This window comes from Olea europaea, chromosome 18 (genome assembly GCF_002742605.1).
Source record: "Olea europaea var. sylvestris chromosome 18, O_europaea_v1, whole genome shotgun sequence".
Taxonomy (NCBI): domain Eukaryota; kingdom Viridiplantae; phylum Streptophyta; class Magnoliopsida; order Lamiales; family Oleaceae; genus Olea; species Olea europaea.
The window spans coordinates 25311215-25327268 of record NC_036254.1 but is presented as its reverse complement, the minus strand read 5'-3'; the positions used below and the strand labels follow the sequence as shown (position 1 = coordinate 25327268).

The following is a 16054-nucleotide window of genomic DNA, read 5'->3' as shown; positions in this document are numbered from 1 at the left end:
AGGTTGTGACATCTCTTGGTTTTGTTGAAAATACTATTGATCAATGCATTTATTTTAAAATCAGTGGGAGAAATTTTATTTTCCTTGTATTGTATGTTGATGATATTCTGCTTGCTAGCAGTAACTTAGGACTGCTTCATGAGACAAAGAAAATGTTGTCTGCTAATTTTGAGATGAAAGATCTTGGAGACGCTTCCTATGTTCTTGGCATTGAAATACATCGTGATAGAAATCGTGGCTTATTGGGACTTTCTCAGAAAGCTTATATACGACGTGTTCTAGAAAGATTTAATATGCAGAATTGTGCACATGGTGATGTACCTATCATAAAAGGAGATAAGTTTAACAAAACTCAATGTCCAAGGAATGAGTTGGAAAGAGAGTCTATGAAGATGATCCCATATGCTAGTGCTGTGGGGAGCTTGAAGTATGCTCAAGTTTGCACTAGACCGGATATAGCCTACGCAGTAAGTGTCCTTAGCAGATTTCAGTCTAATCCAGGACAAGAGCATTGGAAAGCAGCTAAGAAAGTTATGAGATATTTGAAGAAAACTGAAGGTTATATGCTTACATTCTAGCATACAAATCATCTTGAGGTGGTAGGATATTCAGATTCTGATTTTGCTGGATGTCAAGATGATTTGAAATCAACCTCAGGTTACATTTTTACATTAGCTAGTGGTGTCATTTCTTGGAAAAGTGCTAAACAGACTCTAGTGGCATCTTCTACTATGCAAGCTGAATTTGTGGCATGTTATGGGGCAACAGTCCAAGCCGTTTGGTTAAAAAATTTCATCTCTGGCTTGAAAGTTGTTGATTCCATCTCAAGACCGATCACCATCTACTGTGATAACAATGCAACAGTATTCTTTTCAAAGAATAATAAAAGTTCTGGTGGATCAAAACATATTGACATCAAATATTTGGTCGTTAGAGACAGAGTCAAAGAAGGGCAGACGAAAATAGAGCATATCAATACAGAGGCGATGGTTGCAGATCCCTTCACTAAGGGACTTGCTCTAAAAGTCTTTAAGACACGTGTTACTAATATGGGTATTGTGGAAACATTTGATATTTTTGGTTAGTGGGAGTTATTTATGTAAAGAACTACGTTTTGGGCTTGATCCCTTTACGGGGTACGTAGGCAACCCATATGTTTTCGGGTACAGCCCCTTTCTGATAATAAAATAATTTTTCCCCTATTCATGAACTATTTTAAGCATGCATTTGACTTATATCTTTTTATATTATTAATATCTTGAAATATGACGTATAAAGATATAAGATGAGTCTCTTTTAGAGACATGTGGCTTCATTTTTATTTGAAGCATTATGATGACCGATATGAGTTAGCACAGTTTTTGATCACATTTGGTGCTAAATTCATACCACATACTACCACATTGGTTGGAGAATGGAGATCCATGTCGATAAGGATGTTGACATTTGTAGTTGTGGAATGGTCTTACATCTCTTAAATTGGTGTAATGACTTCTATGTTCGGTGTTAATATTCTTGTTGGACTGGATCATGTTACGTAAGGTGTCATCATTGGAGCTATACTTTTGTAGCCACCTATGTAGTCTAACCCGGGTGTTAAAACTTTGTTATGACAATCAAATGTTTGCCCAAGTGGGAGAATGTTGGAATAATTAATTATTTCATATGTGGGCTTCACATTGGATTGCAAATTTTACGGGTTAGATGTATGGCTCATAATGATATTTGTGTTTGGGCCAAATTTATTAAGTGATCAATTGGACCTTTTACACCTTACGGGTTGTAATTAATTTTATGTGGTAGTTTAAAGTATGTGAGCCAGAAATAAACCCAAATTAGAATTCTAGTCGTAATGGGACGGCTCAAATTATTTCCTATATATAAAGGTTAGGTCCCCTCTCCTCTCCATATGTTTTCATTAGCTTGCCCCATTGATAGCTAATACTTTTGTGATGAGCAAGGAAAGGAAGATCTTGACTGCTATTACAACTACTATTCATATCAACAATGGCTTCCGCATGTATGAATTTGGTTTATTAATTTATTATTTGGTGATTATTGATTCTTAGCATGATTACAGATTAAAATTTAACATATTGTTGTCAGGATTAAAATCTCTTATTGGAATGAATTAGTTTCTATAAATATGTGTACTCTGATAAAGTTATAGCTGTTGGTTTTAGATTCAAGAATGTCTAGGAATGGAACACATTTATTTATTTAAATTTAGTCTTCAACTTGCTCTCAGTTGCAGGCTGGATTCTATTTTTTGTGATAATTTGCATAAATGGGAGGCAATGCGTGTAACTAAGAAACATAAATTGTTAGAAAGGGGCCATCTTTAGTTATTTAAATTTTGCCTTCAACACTGATTTTATTTGTTCGTGTTCTTTGCCAAAGAGCAAAGCCGATGCATTTGAGTATGCTGACCAAGTTCTTGAACGCTGGTATCCAACCGTAGAAGAAGGCTCCAACAAGGGAATAGTTGTACTTGTTACCAGTCAAAAGGAAGGAGCAGTTACAGGTGGCCCTGATTTTGTCAAGGCTGTTGGCGATACCATTCTTGATGCCACTGTATCAGAGAATCTTCCAGGTATTAAGTCCTTTTCAATTATATCCAAATTGTGATGAGTGTGTTATATGTTGTTTAGAGGAATAGATAGTTGAGTATGTAGGTTCACAGTTCACACTTCTCAGGGACATGTTTATGCTTGACGTCTCTTTGAAATTCTGCGAATCCGTTTGGTTGCTGAATGAAACTGGCAATATTAAGAGGATATCGTGGAAGGACAACAAAATGTGGCCTTGGAAATTCTTCAACTACTATAGAAGTGTTCAGAGAGTTTTCTCCTCTTTTAGTAGATAAATGATGATATTCAACCAATTTAGGGAGGTTACACTTAACACTGGATATTGTTGTCAACCATGCATAGATAATTAATTTTTAGCGCACTTCTATATACTCCTAGTGGATGAAATTCGCCTAGGTTGATTTTCATTCTTTACATAATTGATTACGCTGTGGGAGACTTGAAATCTGAAAATATGTGATGCCTCTGATGGGCTATTGCTGGCAATTACTGTACTTGCTGCTACCAGTCATACAAATCAATCTTTATATGGATTATATTGGCTCACATATTTAAGTAAGTGTTTGAAATACTATAAATCATTAACAATGATATCTTAAGAGTCTATCCTCAATGAAATTATTGAGTTATCTTTTGTAGTCCTAGCCACGGAAGAGAAGTACAACGAAGCACTATTTAGTGCTGCCAAAAGGCTTGTGGCTGCCATTGATGGGCTTCCTGATCCTGGTGGCCCCCAGTTTAAGGACAACAAAAGAGAATCTAACTTCAAAACCAGGGAAGAGACAGAGGAGAAACGAGGGCAATTCACACTTGTGGTTGGAGGTTTGTTAGTGATTGCTTTTGTTGTTCCTATGGCACAATACTATGCTTATGTCTCAAAGAAATGAAATTATTACATCTTTTTCTTATCTGGATTTTTTATATCTCTTAGAGTTGAGTGAATGTATAAAATGTTATCCAAATCTTCATGTGGAATGCTTAATGTTTATAACCTTGAATCAGTAAAATAAAACATCAACTTGAACTTCTTTCTTTTTTCCTTCTCATTTTCGTTTCATGCAAGGTCCATTTGGCTTTCGTTCCTATAAGTAACGTTAGATTCTTCAATTAATGATGTTGACATCAAAAGTCATAAGCCAGGAAGTTCAGTCAAATATGAATTGTATAACATGATATAATGAAAGTATCATGAACCAAGATCTCTTATAAAACCCATTTATGTAATTCTGTGAAACCGATAGATTTTAATTGTAGCCTTGAAACTTCAATGCACATATATGAGGAATGGATTTACGCTACAAGAAGCAACAAAGTTAGATGAGCACCCAAATTTTATTCTTACCTTTCCTCCTTGCATTATTCTGGAGAAGGTTACCTCAATAACTAAATCATTAATACAGCAAGATCTCTGTATGCATTAATAAATATGAAACGTGTAAAACAGTCATTGCAGCATTTCTGAACTGAAAACAAATACATGCTTAACCAGAAAAATTGGAAACGGAAAAGCTGAAGACAAGGAAAAAAATAGCAGAATGTGTCCCTTTTTATTTATTGGAAATGCAACATAATTTAATTTACTGGGAAATATTTACATAAAGAATATATGATTATGCCCTGTCACAAAACTTCTCAGTTGGTTTCTGGAAGTAAGTAGGTCCGTGTGGAGGATTTGGGGCATTCAGGGATGCCAGCAGCAAGGTCACCTGTGTCCCAATTTGAATCGCTAAAATTTGAAACTGCAGGTAATTGAAATCAATGGAGTTGATGAGGCAGAGCAAGAATTTGGTGGGTAAAAGTATTTTGAAGTCATGTTCATTTGGTAAAAACTAAAAACCAACATATGTCACCAACAAGAAATCTAGTAAAAGAAAAATGCAAATTCTGAAATTAATGTTTACATGTGGCCATGTATGTGATTACGGTTAAAACTTGGGGTTCCATCTTAAAAGGTCAATCTTATTAAGCGGAGTAGTTCAAGAACTTATAAATTGATCTATATTTTCATCGTTATTCGATGTGCGATTTTTATCCCTTAACATGCATTCGCAAGATGGTAGATCTTTTTTTGAGCAGATCAATTTTGAAATCCATATACTCATTTTTTGAGTCTTAATCAGATCGAATTGCTCGTTGAAGTTTAATAGGCTCTGATATTATGTTAAGAATTGGGGGTTTCATATTAAAAAGTCAATCTTATTAAGTGGAGTAGTTCAAGATCTTATTGGTTGGTCTATATTTTTATTGTTATTCGATGTGTGATTTTTATCCCTTAATAATTACCTGCTTTCATTCATCTGGAAATTAGAGTTGAAAATGCGAGAGAAGCTGAACCTTTCCAAAGTTGAGCAAACCAATTGTCTTTCAATTTCAATTCCTTGTATTTTTGTTGTCATTTCTTGTTATTCAGTCGTTGCTTACAATTAGTGCAGAAAACGCCAAAGATACAGATTAACTGCTGTTCAATTTAGCTACAAACAAAGACCAAAAAAAAAGCACAGATCTGCATCCACTTCGAGTTCTTATGAGTATGCTGACTAAAAGACAAAGTATGCTATTCTGAGATGCTAATTGTTGTTTCATAAGACAATGTAGAAGTTGAAATTCTTGACAGAGACTGCAGAATGTCATCCATGCTCGGACGATGTGATGGTTCCTTCTTGAGGCAATGATCAATCAACTTGACTACTAACAATGCTAGGTATGAGGGATAATTTCCTTGTAGCGAAGAATCCATTAGGTTTCTTAGATTCTCCTTTCCATTTTCCTCATGAAGTACAGGGATTAGCATCTCCGATAACTCTGTGTTTACGCCTTCATACAGCAGAGCAACTTCTTTTCCTGTTAGGATCTCCAGCATGAGAATCCCAAATGCATACACATCAAGCTTTGGGGTGATTAATCCATTCTCCAAATACTCAGGAGCCATGTAACCTTTTGTCCCCACAATGTGCCTCGTCAAGGCAAATTGACCTTCTTGCTCATCCGTTGACCTTGCTAGACCAAAGTTCGCGATTTTGGCTCTGAAATCGCCATCAAGAAGAACGTTATTGCTGTTCAAATCTTTGTGTACGTGTGGAGGGGACGTGTAACGATGGAGATAATTAAGCCCTGTGGCTATATCTGAAGCAATCTGTACTCTCTGGTTCCAGCTCAAGAATTTTTTATCAATTTTGTGAATCCAGTCACTGAGAGGTCCATTGGTAGCATATTCGTAAACAAGATACCAGTTTCCCTCATTGAAACTAACACCCGAGAGACGTATTAGATTGAAATGATTGATTTTGTTGAGCAATTTGATCTCTTTCGTTACATCTCCATTCATTTTCTTGATGGCAGCAAAATCTCCATTAATGCTACCACGATATACAGAGCCCTTAATCAAACATGCAGGACTGAAATCTTCTGTTGCAGCTTTGAGTTCTTCAAAAGTGTAAACTTTAAGAGATTGAGCAATACTGGATATACTGTCCCAGAAGTCCTGTGATTCTTCATCCTCTTTTTTGTTAAGTGTTTTCTGAACTGATTCAAAGTTATGTGATGAGGAAGCTGGTTCAGCTTTCTGTTTCTTTTTACGAAAGAACATACAGAAAATGATAGTTCCGAAAACTGATGCAATGATCAGACTCCCAAGAACACCAACAACAGCATAAATCCATGTTTTATTTGAACCACCACTCGGGGGAGGGACAGATGGTGGTGTTCTGTATGACGGAGGTGATGGTGGTGGTCTTGATCCTACGACTTGGGAACTTGATGGTGGATCCTGAAGGGGGACTAAAAGAGTAGTGAAGGGATATATTGTAAAGTCTTGTTCGGATAGTCCGTTGGCCCTAAGCGTGTTCCCTGTATTAACCCCGAATTTGTTGCTTATCAAGGAAACAAACTGCCCTGAAGTGACCAAATAACTCAATAGATATTTCACTCCATCATCGTTTTGGTTCTTTGTTGGACAAGCACATCTTAATGGAACTGTAATTCTCATACCACTATATAAGTTCCTGGCGGGATTACGGTTCTGAGCCTGGAGTGCTTGACACGTTGATAAACCTTGAAAAGTGTTGTTTGCAATGAAGAAATAAGTATCATCATGCTGGATAGCATAAGAAGTATTCGCCTGATAGTACTGACCCGAGCATGAGCAGGTGACTGGAACGAGCACCATCTGATCTGTATCAAATGTTGCGTTCTGAGCAACTGAATTGAGTTCTGAGAGTTGGGATGGATCGACAGCCAATAACCTAGCGATGGTGGGGACACTGTCAAATTGAGGTTGAGCGCGGAATGTGAGATAAGCTTGACAACTCTGGCTTATACCGTTGCAGGTATAGCCAAGAACAGAAGTTGAATTATCTCTGCTGTCACATAATGTTGCGGCCTTTTTTATATATGGCTGCTGAGCAAGAATCACAGAACAGCAAGAATTCAGACACAGAAGGGTGCAAATGGAAGAGACAAGCTGAGAATAATTCATTTCAGTTTGAAGGAAAAGTATTATCAGAATGATGTCTTATTTGTTCAATGTCTTGAAGAAATTAAGGTTTTTCAGATAAATGAAGGGGGATGAATCTGTTGAGATTGAAAGATTCTTGCAAGGAAGACAAATTCCTCAGTATCCTTATAAAAATGTGAAATGAAGTTTCTTGGAACAAGATGGAATGAAATAAAGTGGTCATTTGGTGATGAAATAAAGTTGACATGGTCGTTTGTCCACTTTATTTCATCACCAAACGACCACGTCAACTTTATTTCATTAGCAAACGACCCAAACGCACCCTAAAAGAAAAAAGACTTTTGGATATTTTTGGGAAATTCTATTTAAGTTATTACTATGTCTCAAAATCTATGATTATGACGTGTTTATCTATAATGGGTTCCACCGTCCGCAAATGAAGTGAAAATCATTTTTTGGACGATTATAGCTTTACTATAATTCAATTATTTCAATAACACCTACTTTTCGTTTTTCAATATGTATTTAATTTGTTTAATCATTTGAATAATATAATCATGAATTAATTTGACAGATTCATTTCACTTGTTTGCTTTTATTCATGTGTGAATTCCAAATTATTAATTATCAATTAATTAGCATTCACATTCATTTAATATTCATATTTCATTTATGCATTTCAGCGTTATAAATTTTGAAATTTCACATTCAAGAATTCAATTCATTATTCATGTCTATACATGCTAATTAGAATTCAATTTCACTTAATTGGAAATTAAATTATATTTGTTTTGTATAAATGATTTAACATTCATTGTCATCTATATATTTTCTAATATTACTTCTAAATTAATTAATATTCACGTATTTTCAAATATTACTTTTACAACTTTTATAAAATATTTTAGGATAACGTGCAATGTACATTTAACTTTGACTCGCATATGTAAAAAGGCTAGAAAGTAACAAATTCCAAGCAATCTCGATGGCAGTTTTTCTCTAAAAACGGGATAAAAGTCAATGCGGAAATTGTTAGGTATATCGATCAAAATTTCCTTGGTGAACAACTTTAGGCACAATATGCGTAACGTTGACTTGAACAAACATTGAGAAAATGGTGGCTAATGGCTGCCCCATCCACTCACTTTTCCACAAAGGCCTTTGGCCAAAATTTTTGTCATAAAAAAAAAAAAAAGAAAGTAATGTAAACAAAATTGTTATGGTTGAAAATACCCCCCTCATTTGCAAACCAAGAGGAGAAATAGAGAGAAAAAAGAGGAAAAAAAAAAGTAGTCTGGATCTGCCGCCTACCGACGACCCGAACCTGACCCACTTCAACCAAGACTGGACACACCTCGATCAGTCGGAGAACACCATTTTCTGGAAGGTTAGACATGTTCTCTATAAATAATTTCTTTGAAAATGTCAAAGTTTGAATGTTTAGAATTTGAATATGAGTTAAATTCAATTTTTTATGGTTAAAATGTAAGAAAAGAGTGAATTTGAGGTTGAAATGTTGGAAAAACTGAAAAAATGAGACAGAGCTCGCCGAAAATGGAGTTTCCCAGCGAGCTCCAGCCCGTTACGGACCATCAGGTCCGGACCCGACAATGGTTCCTTTTTTTTCATGAATTTATTTTAATTTTTATGTTAAAAAATGTAATTAAATATGAAATAAGTAATATGTTAAGATAATGAATGAAATATTTAAAGATAGATTAAATAGAATTTTAATTTTTTGTTTTGACTTAAATATATGTTTAGAAATTAAATATACGAAATAAATAATAATATATGTTTAATAATAAATATATGTTTAGTAATTAAATAAGTTTAGGAATTAAATAAATGAAACAAATAATATACATTTTAAGAAAATTAAAATAATTAATTATGGAAACAATTAATATAATTAATTAAAGAAATACTTAAATGAAAATATTAATATATTTTAATTCAAATAAATAATCGAAATAGAGTAATTAAACATGAAATCAATAATATACATAATTAACAAAATATTTAAAGAATAAATGAAATTGAATAGTAATTTTCTTACTTAACCAATTAAGATAATTAATTAAAGAAATAGTAAAATGAAAAATTGAATAAAATATTATTATTTTTATTCAAATAAATAATCGAAATAGAATAATTAAATATGAAATGAATAATATACATAATTAACGAAATATTTAAAAAATAAATTAAATTGAATAATAATTTTCTTACTTAACTAATTAAGATAATTAATTAAAGAAATGGTTAAATGACAAATCGAAATAAATATTATTATTTTTATTCAGATAAATAATCGAAATAGAATCATTAAATATGAGATGAATAACATGAATAATTAACGAAATATTTAAATAATAAATTAAATTGAATAATAATTTTCTTACTTATCAAATTAAGATAATTAATTGAAGAAATAGTGAAATGAAAAATCGAATTAAATATTATTATTTTTATTCAAATAAATAATCGAAATAGAATAATTAAATATGAAATGAATAATATACGTAATTAATGAAATATTTAAAGAATAAATTAAATTGAGTAATAATTTTCTTACATAACCAATTAAGATAATTAATTAAAGAAATGGTTAAATGAAAAATTGAATTAAATATTATTTTTTATTCAAATAAATAATCGAAATAGAATAATTAAATATGAAATGAGTAATATACGTAATTAACGAAATATTTAAAGAATAAATTAAATTGAATAATTTTTTTTACTGATCGAATTAAGATAATTAATTAAAGAAATGGTTAAATGAAAAATCGAATTAAATATTATTACATTTATTCAAATAAATAATTGAAATCGAATAATTAAATATGAAATAAGTAATATATGTAATTAACGAAATATTTATAGAATAAATTAAATTGAATAATATTTTTTTTCTTATCGAATTAAGATAATTAATTAAAAAATAGTGAAATGAAAAATCGAATTAAATATTATTATATTTATTCAAATAAATAATTGAAATCAAATAATTAAATATGAAATGAGTAATATTAGTAATTAACGAAATATTTATAGAATAAATTAAATTGAATAATATTTTTTTCTTATCGAATTAAGATAATTAATTAAAAAATAGTGAAATGAAAAATCGAGTTAAATAGTATTATTTTTATTCAAATTAATAATCGAATAGAATAATTAAATATGAAATGAATAATATACGTAATTAACGAAATATTTAAAGAATAAATTAAATTGAGTAATAATTTTCTTACTTAACCAATTAAGATAATTAATTAAAGAAATGGTTAAATGAAAAATCGAATAAAATATTATTATTTTTATTCAAATAGATAGTCGAAATAGAATAATTAATTATGAAATGAGTAATATATGTAATTAACGAAATATTTAAAGAATAAATTAAATTGAATAATATTTTTTTTACTTATTGAATTAAGATAATTAATTAAAGAAATCGTGAAATGAAAAATCGAATTAAATATTATTATTTTTATTCAAATAAATAATCGAAATAGAATAATTAAATATGAAATGAGTAATATACGTAATTAACGAAATATTTAAAGAATAAATTAAATTGAATAATATTTTTTTACTTATCGAATTAAGATAATTAATTAAAAAAATAGTGAAATGAAAAATCGAATTAAATAGTATTATTTTTATTCAGATAAATAATCGAAATAGAATAATTAAATATGAAATGAATAATATACGTAATTGACGAAGTATTTAAAGAATAAATTAAATTGAGTAATAATTTTCTTACTTAACCAATTAAAATAATTAATTAAAGAAATGGTTAAATGAAAAATCGAATTTAATATTATTATTTTTATTCAAATAAATAATCGAAATAGAATCATTAAATATGAAATGAATAATATATGCATTCAGATAATTAACGAAGTATAATTTTTAATGAAATATTAAATAATCAAATATGTGAGAATTTTTTTGTTTAACTGTTTTAATATGTGATTGGATGAATCTTTTTATTGTTTTATTAATATGAAATCTGATTGGTTAATTTTGAAGATACGATATTTTATTTATAATCTCTTGTATATGGTTTTAACATGTATCATTTTTGGGACAATGATCTGATAGCTCATTTGGGAAAAGTTACGACGTATTGTAACTTTTTCAGTTATGCGACAGTGATTGAGGGGTTAGATGAGGAACACATCGACATACTCCATCGATCGTTTTTATGGTCCTTCTATTCGTTAAAGGACGTGCAGTTTTCTGGAAAGATTATTGATTCTTTATTACTCCAGCTGCTTAAACCAGTCAATGGCGATCAGCTTTTTTTTTTGCTATGGGGGACGGAAAGGTATCGAGATTCTCGATCCTTAAATTTGCCCTTATTACAGGCTTGAGATGTATTGGAGAAGAAGAAGCGAGAGCCTGTATTATACCAAATAAAAGGTTATTGGATTATTATTTTGGAGGTAAAGGGCCGGTTACACCACCACAGTTAGAGGACGCATTTAGGAGATGCGATCACATGTTAGACAAGCTGAAACTAGGATTGGTGTATATACTAGAGAGTATATTAAGGTGTCGACATCGTAGGACGTCGATTGACCTTTTTTCATTGGATGTTGTTGATGATATCGATGCTTTCAACAACTTTCCATGGAGTCGGAGATGTTACACCGATACTCTCCACGTATTCAGGAGGGTACATACTATGCCAAAATCGGAGAGGGGTGATCGCGAATATGATGTATATGGCTTTTGCATGACTTTGCAGGTAAATATTCAGGTTAACGTAATGCGTGTTAAACTTTTTTATTAAATGTATAAATAATTTTTTTTTTGGTAATTGTTGCAGTTGTGGCCATATGAAGCTATCCCTGCTTTGGGTAGCAAATGGGCGATCAAAAGGGAGATAGCTACCCACGAATGCTTCATTGGCGAGCACATGAGAAGCCACCGGCTAAAGATTTGACAGCTATCCTCGACGATCATCAGGTGAGATTATATATTTGCAATTTATATTGTACGTACATTAACTCGACTCAATACATGCTCGTTAACATGTTGAAATATGATATGTTAGCTCGAAGTTCATGCCGAGTTGGTTGTTTTGATGGAAGAGGGGGATCAAATATATGTACGTGCATTACATGTTCGACCTATTGAAAACGATCCAGTGTCTGAGTCTGTTCAGGATAGAAATAGGGTACGTTTATTTAAAATCATTATTTATTCTGATTTATAATATTCATATGTGGATTATTAATATTAATTGTCTTCTCTGTGTAGGAGCGTCGTCCAGTAAAACGACGAGCACTTCCACGTAGGAGATCTCCTTCACCTCCACCGATGAGATCTCCGTTACCTCCACTGATGAGATCACCTCTACCGCCATTATCACATTTTCCGAGGAGATCTCCGTCTCCCGCACCCACCCACCTTCCATGTGGATCGCCTGCACCCAGTCAGACCTGTCATTCAGATGATTTCTTTGCGCGCATGATTGGTATTATTAGAGAGGAGCTGGGAACGATGTGACGTGATTTTACGACAGAGGTAGTAGCACTGTGAGAGGAGATAGGGGTACTGCGACGGGATTTTACGACAGAGGTAGTAGCATCGCGAGATGAGATTGGAGTGCTGCGACGAGATTTAGGAGAGCTTCATACTGAGATTGCAGTACTTTGGGGCGATGTAGCAGGCTTTCGAGGTTTTGTCAGAGGGAGTGTCGGGGAGACTGGTGTTCCTCAAGATTGGTGGGCAACAGCCGTAGGATTCGATGAGTTTTTTGATTCGGTGCCAGAGGAGGCCAGGATGATAGAGAGGGTGGAGGAAGGGACAGGGGTGCCGGAGGGAGAGACAGGAGTGCCGGAGGGGGTGACCGAGGAGGTAGCGGAGGGGATACCAGAGGTGGTAGTAAAGGGGGATGAGGGGGTTGCGGAGGACGAGAGGAGGCCAGAGATGACGGATGACGATGTAGTATTTGCGTCGGAAGGGGCGACGGAGGTGCCGAAGGGTAAGAAGCGTGCTAAGGACGCGCCAGAACTGATAGTCGGTAAGAGATCGAGATTGCCGTCACAGTACATTGTTTCCCCATACACGGCCCAGACGAAGAGAAGGGGGTTTGTGGATGGGACGTTCCCCAATTTTTTCGCGACGTCGACTCGGTCAGACAGAAGGCGTTCGATGATTGGTTCAAATCCCTTAAGTCCGAGTAAGTATTTTATGATTTTGCTACTCTTTTTTTGTATTTTTCGTAACTTTTTTTCATTTTTCAGAGATAGTTATACCATCGGCTGTATGACCGTGCCCAATGCTAAAAAGTGGTTCGAAGATGTACTGATGACCTCAGCTTGGCTCGCCGATGATGTAAGTTTTTTGAGTTTTCATTTATTATATTTATAGAAGTTCTTGGTTCATTTACTTAAACGACTTTATCTTTTTTGTTGGTGTTTTTTTTTTTTTTTTTTTGTTTCAGCATATCGACTTGGCTATGGAATTGTTACGCGATCGGGCTCAGAGATACCCGAGATCTTATGACAGTCCTGGTCGAGTTATCCTGAGCTCTGAGTTTGTTCGTATCGTAGATATTGAGCATCACGAGCTCCTAAGCAAGGGGAATGAATGTATTCTGTCTGAGTACATGCTAGAGTTGGTGATTGGGCTACAGCCGAGGTGCGAAAAGCCGTGGACGGATTGTGCACATATGTACATTCCAGTAATCGCGAACTCACATTGTTTTTCAGTGGAAATCGTATTTGCTAATTCCACTATGTATGTGTACGACTCTGATCATAACTGTCTGAGACAAAGTCAACTGGAGCAAATACTGGAGTCAATGGCTGTGATCGTGCCCATGATGGCTAGTCAGGCGATGATTCGAGTAAATGACAGATTAGCCATTGTGCGAAACATGACGACGGCAAAACAAGAAAGATCGTAAGGATTTAAAACTTTTTAATTTTAACATTTAATTTTCAGTTATATGTTATCGAACTAATATATTCTTCTTCGGTTGCAGGGGCGACTGTGGCTTATTTGCAATAAAGTACATAGAATTTTTGAGTATTGGTCGCAATGTTGATATAATAAATCAGTCTTGGATTGATATGTGGAGGCATAAATTAGCTTGCGACTTGTATGAATATAACTGTGATCCTTAGTGCATTATATATTATTTTATTGAAATGTAAATGTTGTTTACTTCAGTATGATTCGTGTTGTAATGAAATAATTTTTTTAAATATTTAATTAACAAAATATTATTATTTTAATTTACATTGTTGTTGTGTCTGTAATCTCTCCATATTGTCAGTTAATGTATATCGTTGTCTCACTTGTATTAAAAGAAAAAAAACAAAATATTATTATTTTCATTTACATAAGTAATCGAAATATAGCAATCAAATATTAAATAAACAATATACACACTAAGATAATTAATGAAATATAATTTTTAAAGGAATATAAATAATCAAATATATATGCCAAATGAAAATAATTAATGAAAGAAATACTTAAACGAAAACTCGAAGTAAGTGCTATTATTTTTATTCAAATAAATAATCGAAATAAGTAATTAAATATGAAATAATTAATTTTTTACTTAACCAATTAATATAATTAATTAAAGAAAAACTTGACCAATTATACATTTATTATACTTAACCTTTTTTTTATTCAAAATATGTTGTTAGAAAGAGTAATTAAACAATGTGATTAAAATTACATCCGATTTAAATTGAGAAAATAAAAAACATATTACAAATAGAGAATACATATGATTTATATAGATACTACACATCCGTCGAGTTATTGTTTAGTGGGATCTGACTTGTACAAAATCGACATGTATGCCCTGTAGCGCCGCACCTCCCGCACTTACGCGGTTGTGGAAACTCTCCTGTAGATGGTATTCTAGACGTCCGTCTACGACCAGGAGTACGCGGTCGAACTTCAGGTGGCAACAAATTATTAAGTGCTACAATATAATCAGGAACTTCCCACTCGATTTCATTTGGTAGAGGAAATATAGTTTCGGCATACGCTGTTCTCCAAAAATCAGCCATGTAATAATGACTGCATAAGTTGTGTAGTGGAAATCCTTTATATATAGCCACTGCGACAGCATGCGCACATGGAAAACTCTCCAACTGAAATTGTCTACACGTGCAAGTATTGTCATTTAAGTCTACAATGTATCCAACATTACGCCCGCATCTCACGGAGAAGCGAAATTGATCTAGTTGTTCCACAAATAGAGCTTTTGCCACTTCCAGAGTTTTGAATAGTTGATCTTCCTGTGCCGGAGCTAGCACACTCGTGCAATTTTGGGATTCTTCACGTCGGTCATAAAACCACTATTGTAACTTGCTGCGAATATGTTCAATCATTGCGAGAACCGGTAACTCTCGATCCTTCTTGAATAATGCATTCAGCGACTCTGCATTATTCGACGTCATCATGTTGTATCGACGTCCTGGAAAATGTGACCGTGCCCAATGTTTGACCCCCATATTTGATAGATATTCCCATGCACTTTCTGATTTATGTTCTATTTCGCCCATGAACTTCGTAAACTCTTCAAAGCTGTAAGCTTCTGCAACTCTCCTAAACAATGCAACGATGCCACTGCCCCGGTACCTAGTCTTCAGGTTGCCTTGAATGTGGTACATGCAATAACCATGACGTGCTTCTGGAAAAACTTCGACTATACCATTTATTATTGACTGCCACCGGTCAGTCACAAATGTAAGGTTCTCGATGTCCCCAATTACTTCTCTCAGCTTCGTGAAGAACCAACGCATTGCTAGATCAATCTCTCCATCGACAATGCCAATGCCAAATGCAAGATGGTAAATTTGGATGTCGGCATCTTGACATGTAGCAATAATCATCTTCCCTTCATATCTAGCTTTTAGGGCTGTACTATCAATTAGAATTAGAGGTCGCATTGCATTTCGAAAACCTCTAATGCATTGTCCAAGAGTCATAAAAAAATACTTGAAGCGATTCT

General features: G+C 33.4%; 3 protein-coding genes across 3 annotated transcripts in view; 2 read left to right on the top strand and 1 right to left on the bottom strand.

The window, feature by feature from the left end:
- The window catches only part of LOC111367929 (UPF0603 protein At1g54780, chloroplastic-like), an 8920-nt gene extending 5297 nt beyond the window's left edge, over positions 1-3623 (top strand). The window contains exons 2-3 of the mRNA XM_022989045.1: positions 2401-2593; positions 3231-3623. Of these exons, the coding sequence (XP_022844813.1) occupies positions 2401-2593; positions 3231-3478 (441 nt within the window). The 3' untranslated portion in view covers positions 3479-3623. The remainder of the gene's footprint in view (positions 1-2400; positions 2594-3230) is intronic.
- Positions 3624-4935: 1312 nt separating this feature from the next.
- Positions 4936-7309, bottom strand: LOC111367928 (lysM domain receptor-like kinase 4). The gene has a single exon (XM_022989044.1). The coding sequence runs from the start codon at positions 7063-7065 to the stop codon at positions 5146-5148; it is 1920 nt and encodes a 639-aa protein (XP_022844812.1). The 5' UTR covers positions 7066-7309; the 3' UTR covers positions 4936-5145.
- Positions 7310-13380: 6071 nt separating this feature from the next.
- On the top strand, positions 13381-14252 carry LOC111366914. Its single transcript, XM_022987596.1, has 3 exons — positions 13381-13407; positions 13517-13977; positions 14060-14252. The coding sequence occupies exons 1-3, from the start codon at positions 13381-13383 to the stop codon at positions 14199-14201; spliced, it is 630 nt and encodes a 209-aa protein (XP_022843364.1). The 3' UTR covers positions 14202-14252.
- The last annotated feature ends 1802 nt before the right edge of the window (positions 14253-16054 follow it).

What these genes read in the sequence shown, in the direction of transcription:
- LOC111367928 (XM_022989044.1), bottom strand. Translation starts at nt 7,065, where the DNA reads ATGAATTATTCTCAGCTTGTCTCTTCCATTTGCACCCTTCTGTGTCTG.
- LOC111366914 (XM_022987596.1), top strand. Translation starts at nt 13,381, where the DNA reads ATGACCTCAGCTTGGCTCGCCGATGAT. An exon ending in CAGCTTGGCTCGCCGATGAT is followed by an intron (nt 13,408 to 13,516) that starts GTAAGTTTTTTG and finishes TTTTTGTTTCAG; the next exon opens with CATATCGACTTGGCTATGGA. An exon ending in ACGGCAAAACAAGAAAGATC is followed by an intron (nt 13,978 to 14,059) that starts GTAAGGATTTAA and finishes CTTCGGTTGCAG; the next exon opens with GGGCGACTGTGGCTTATTTG.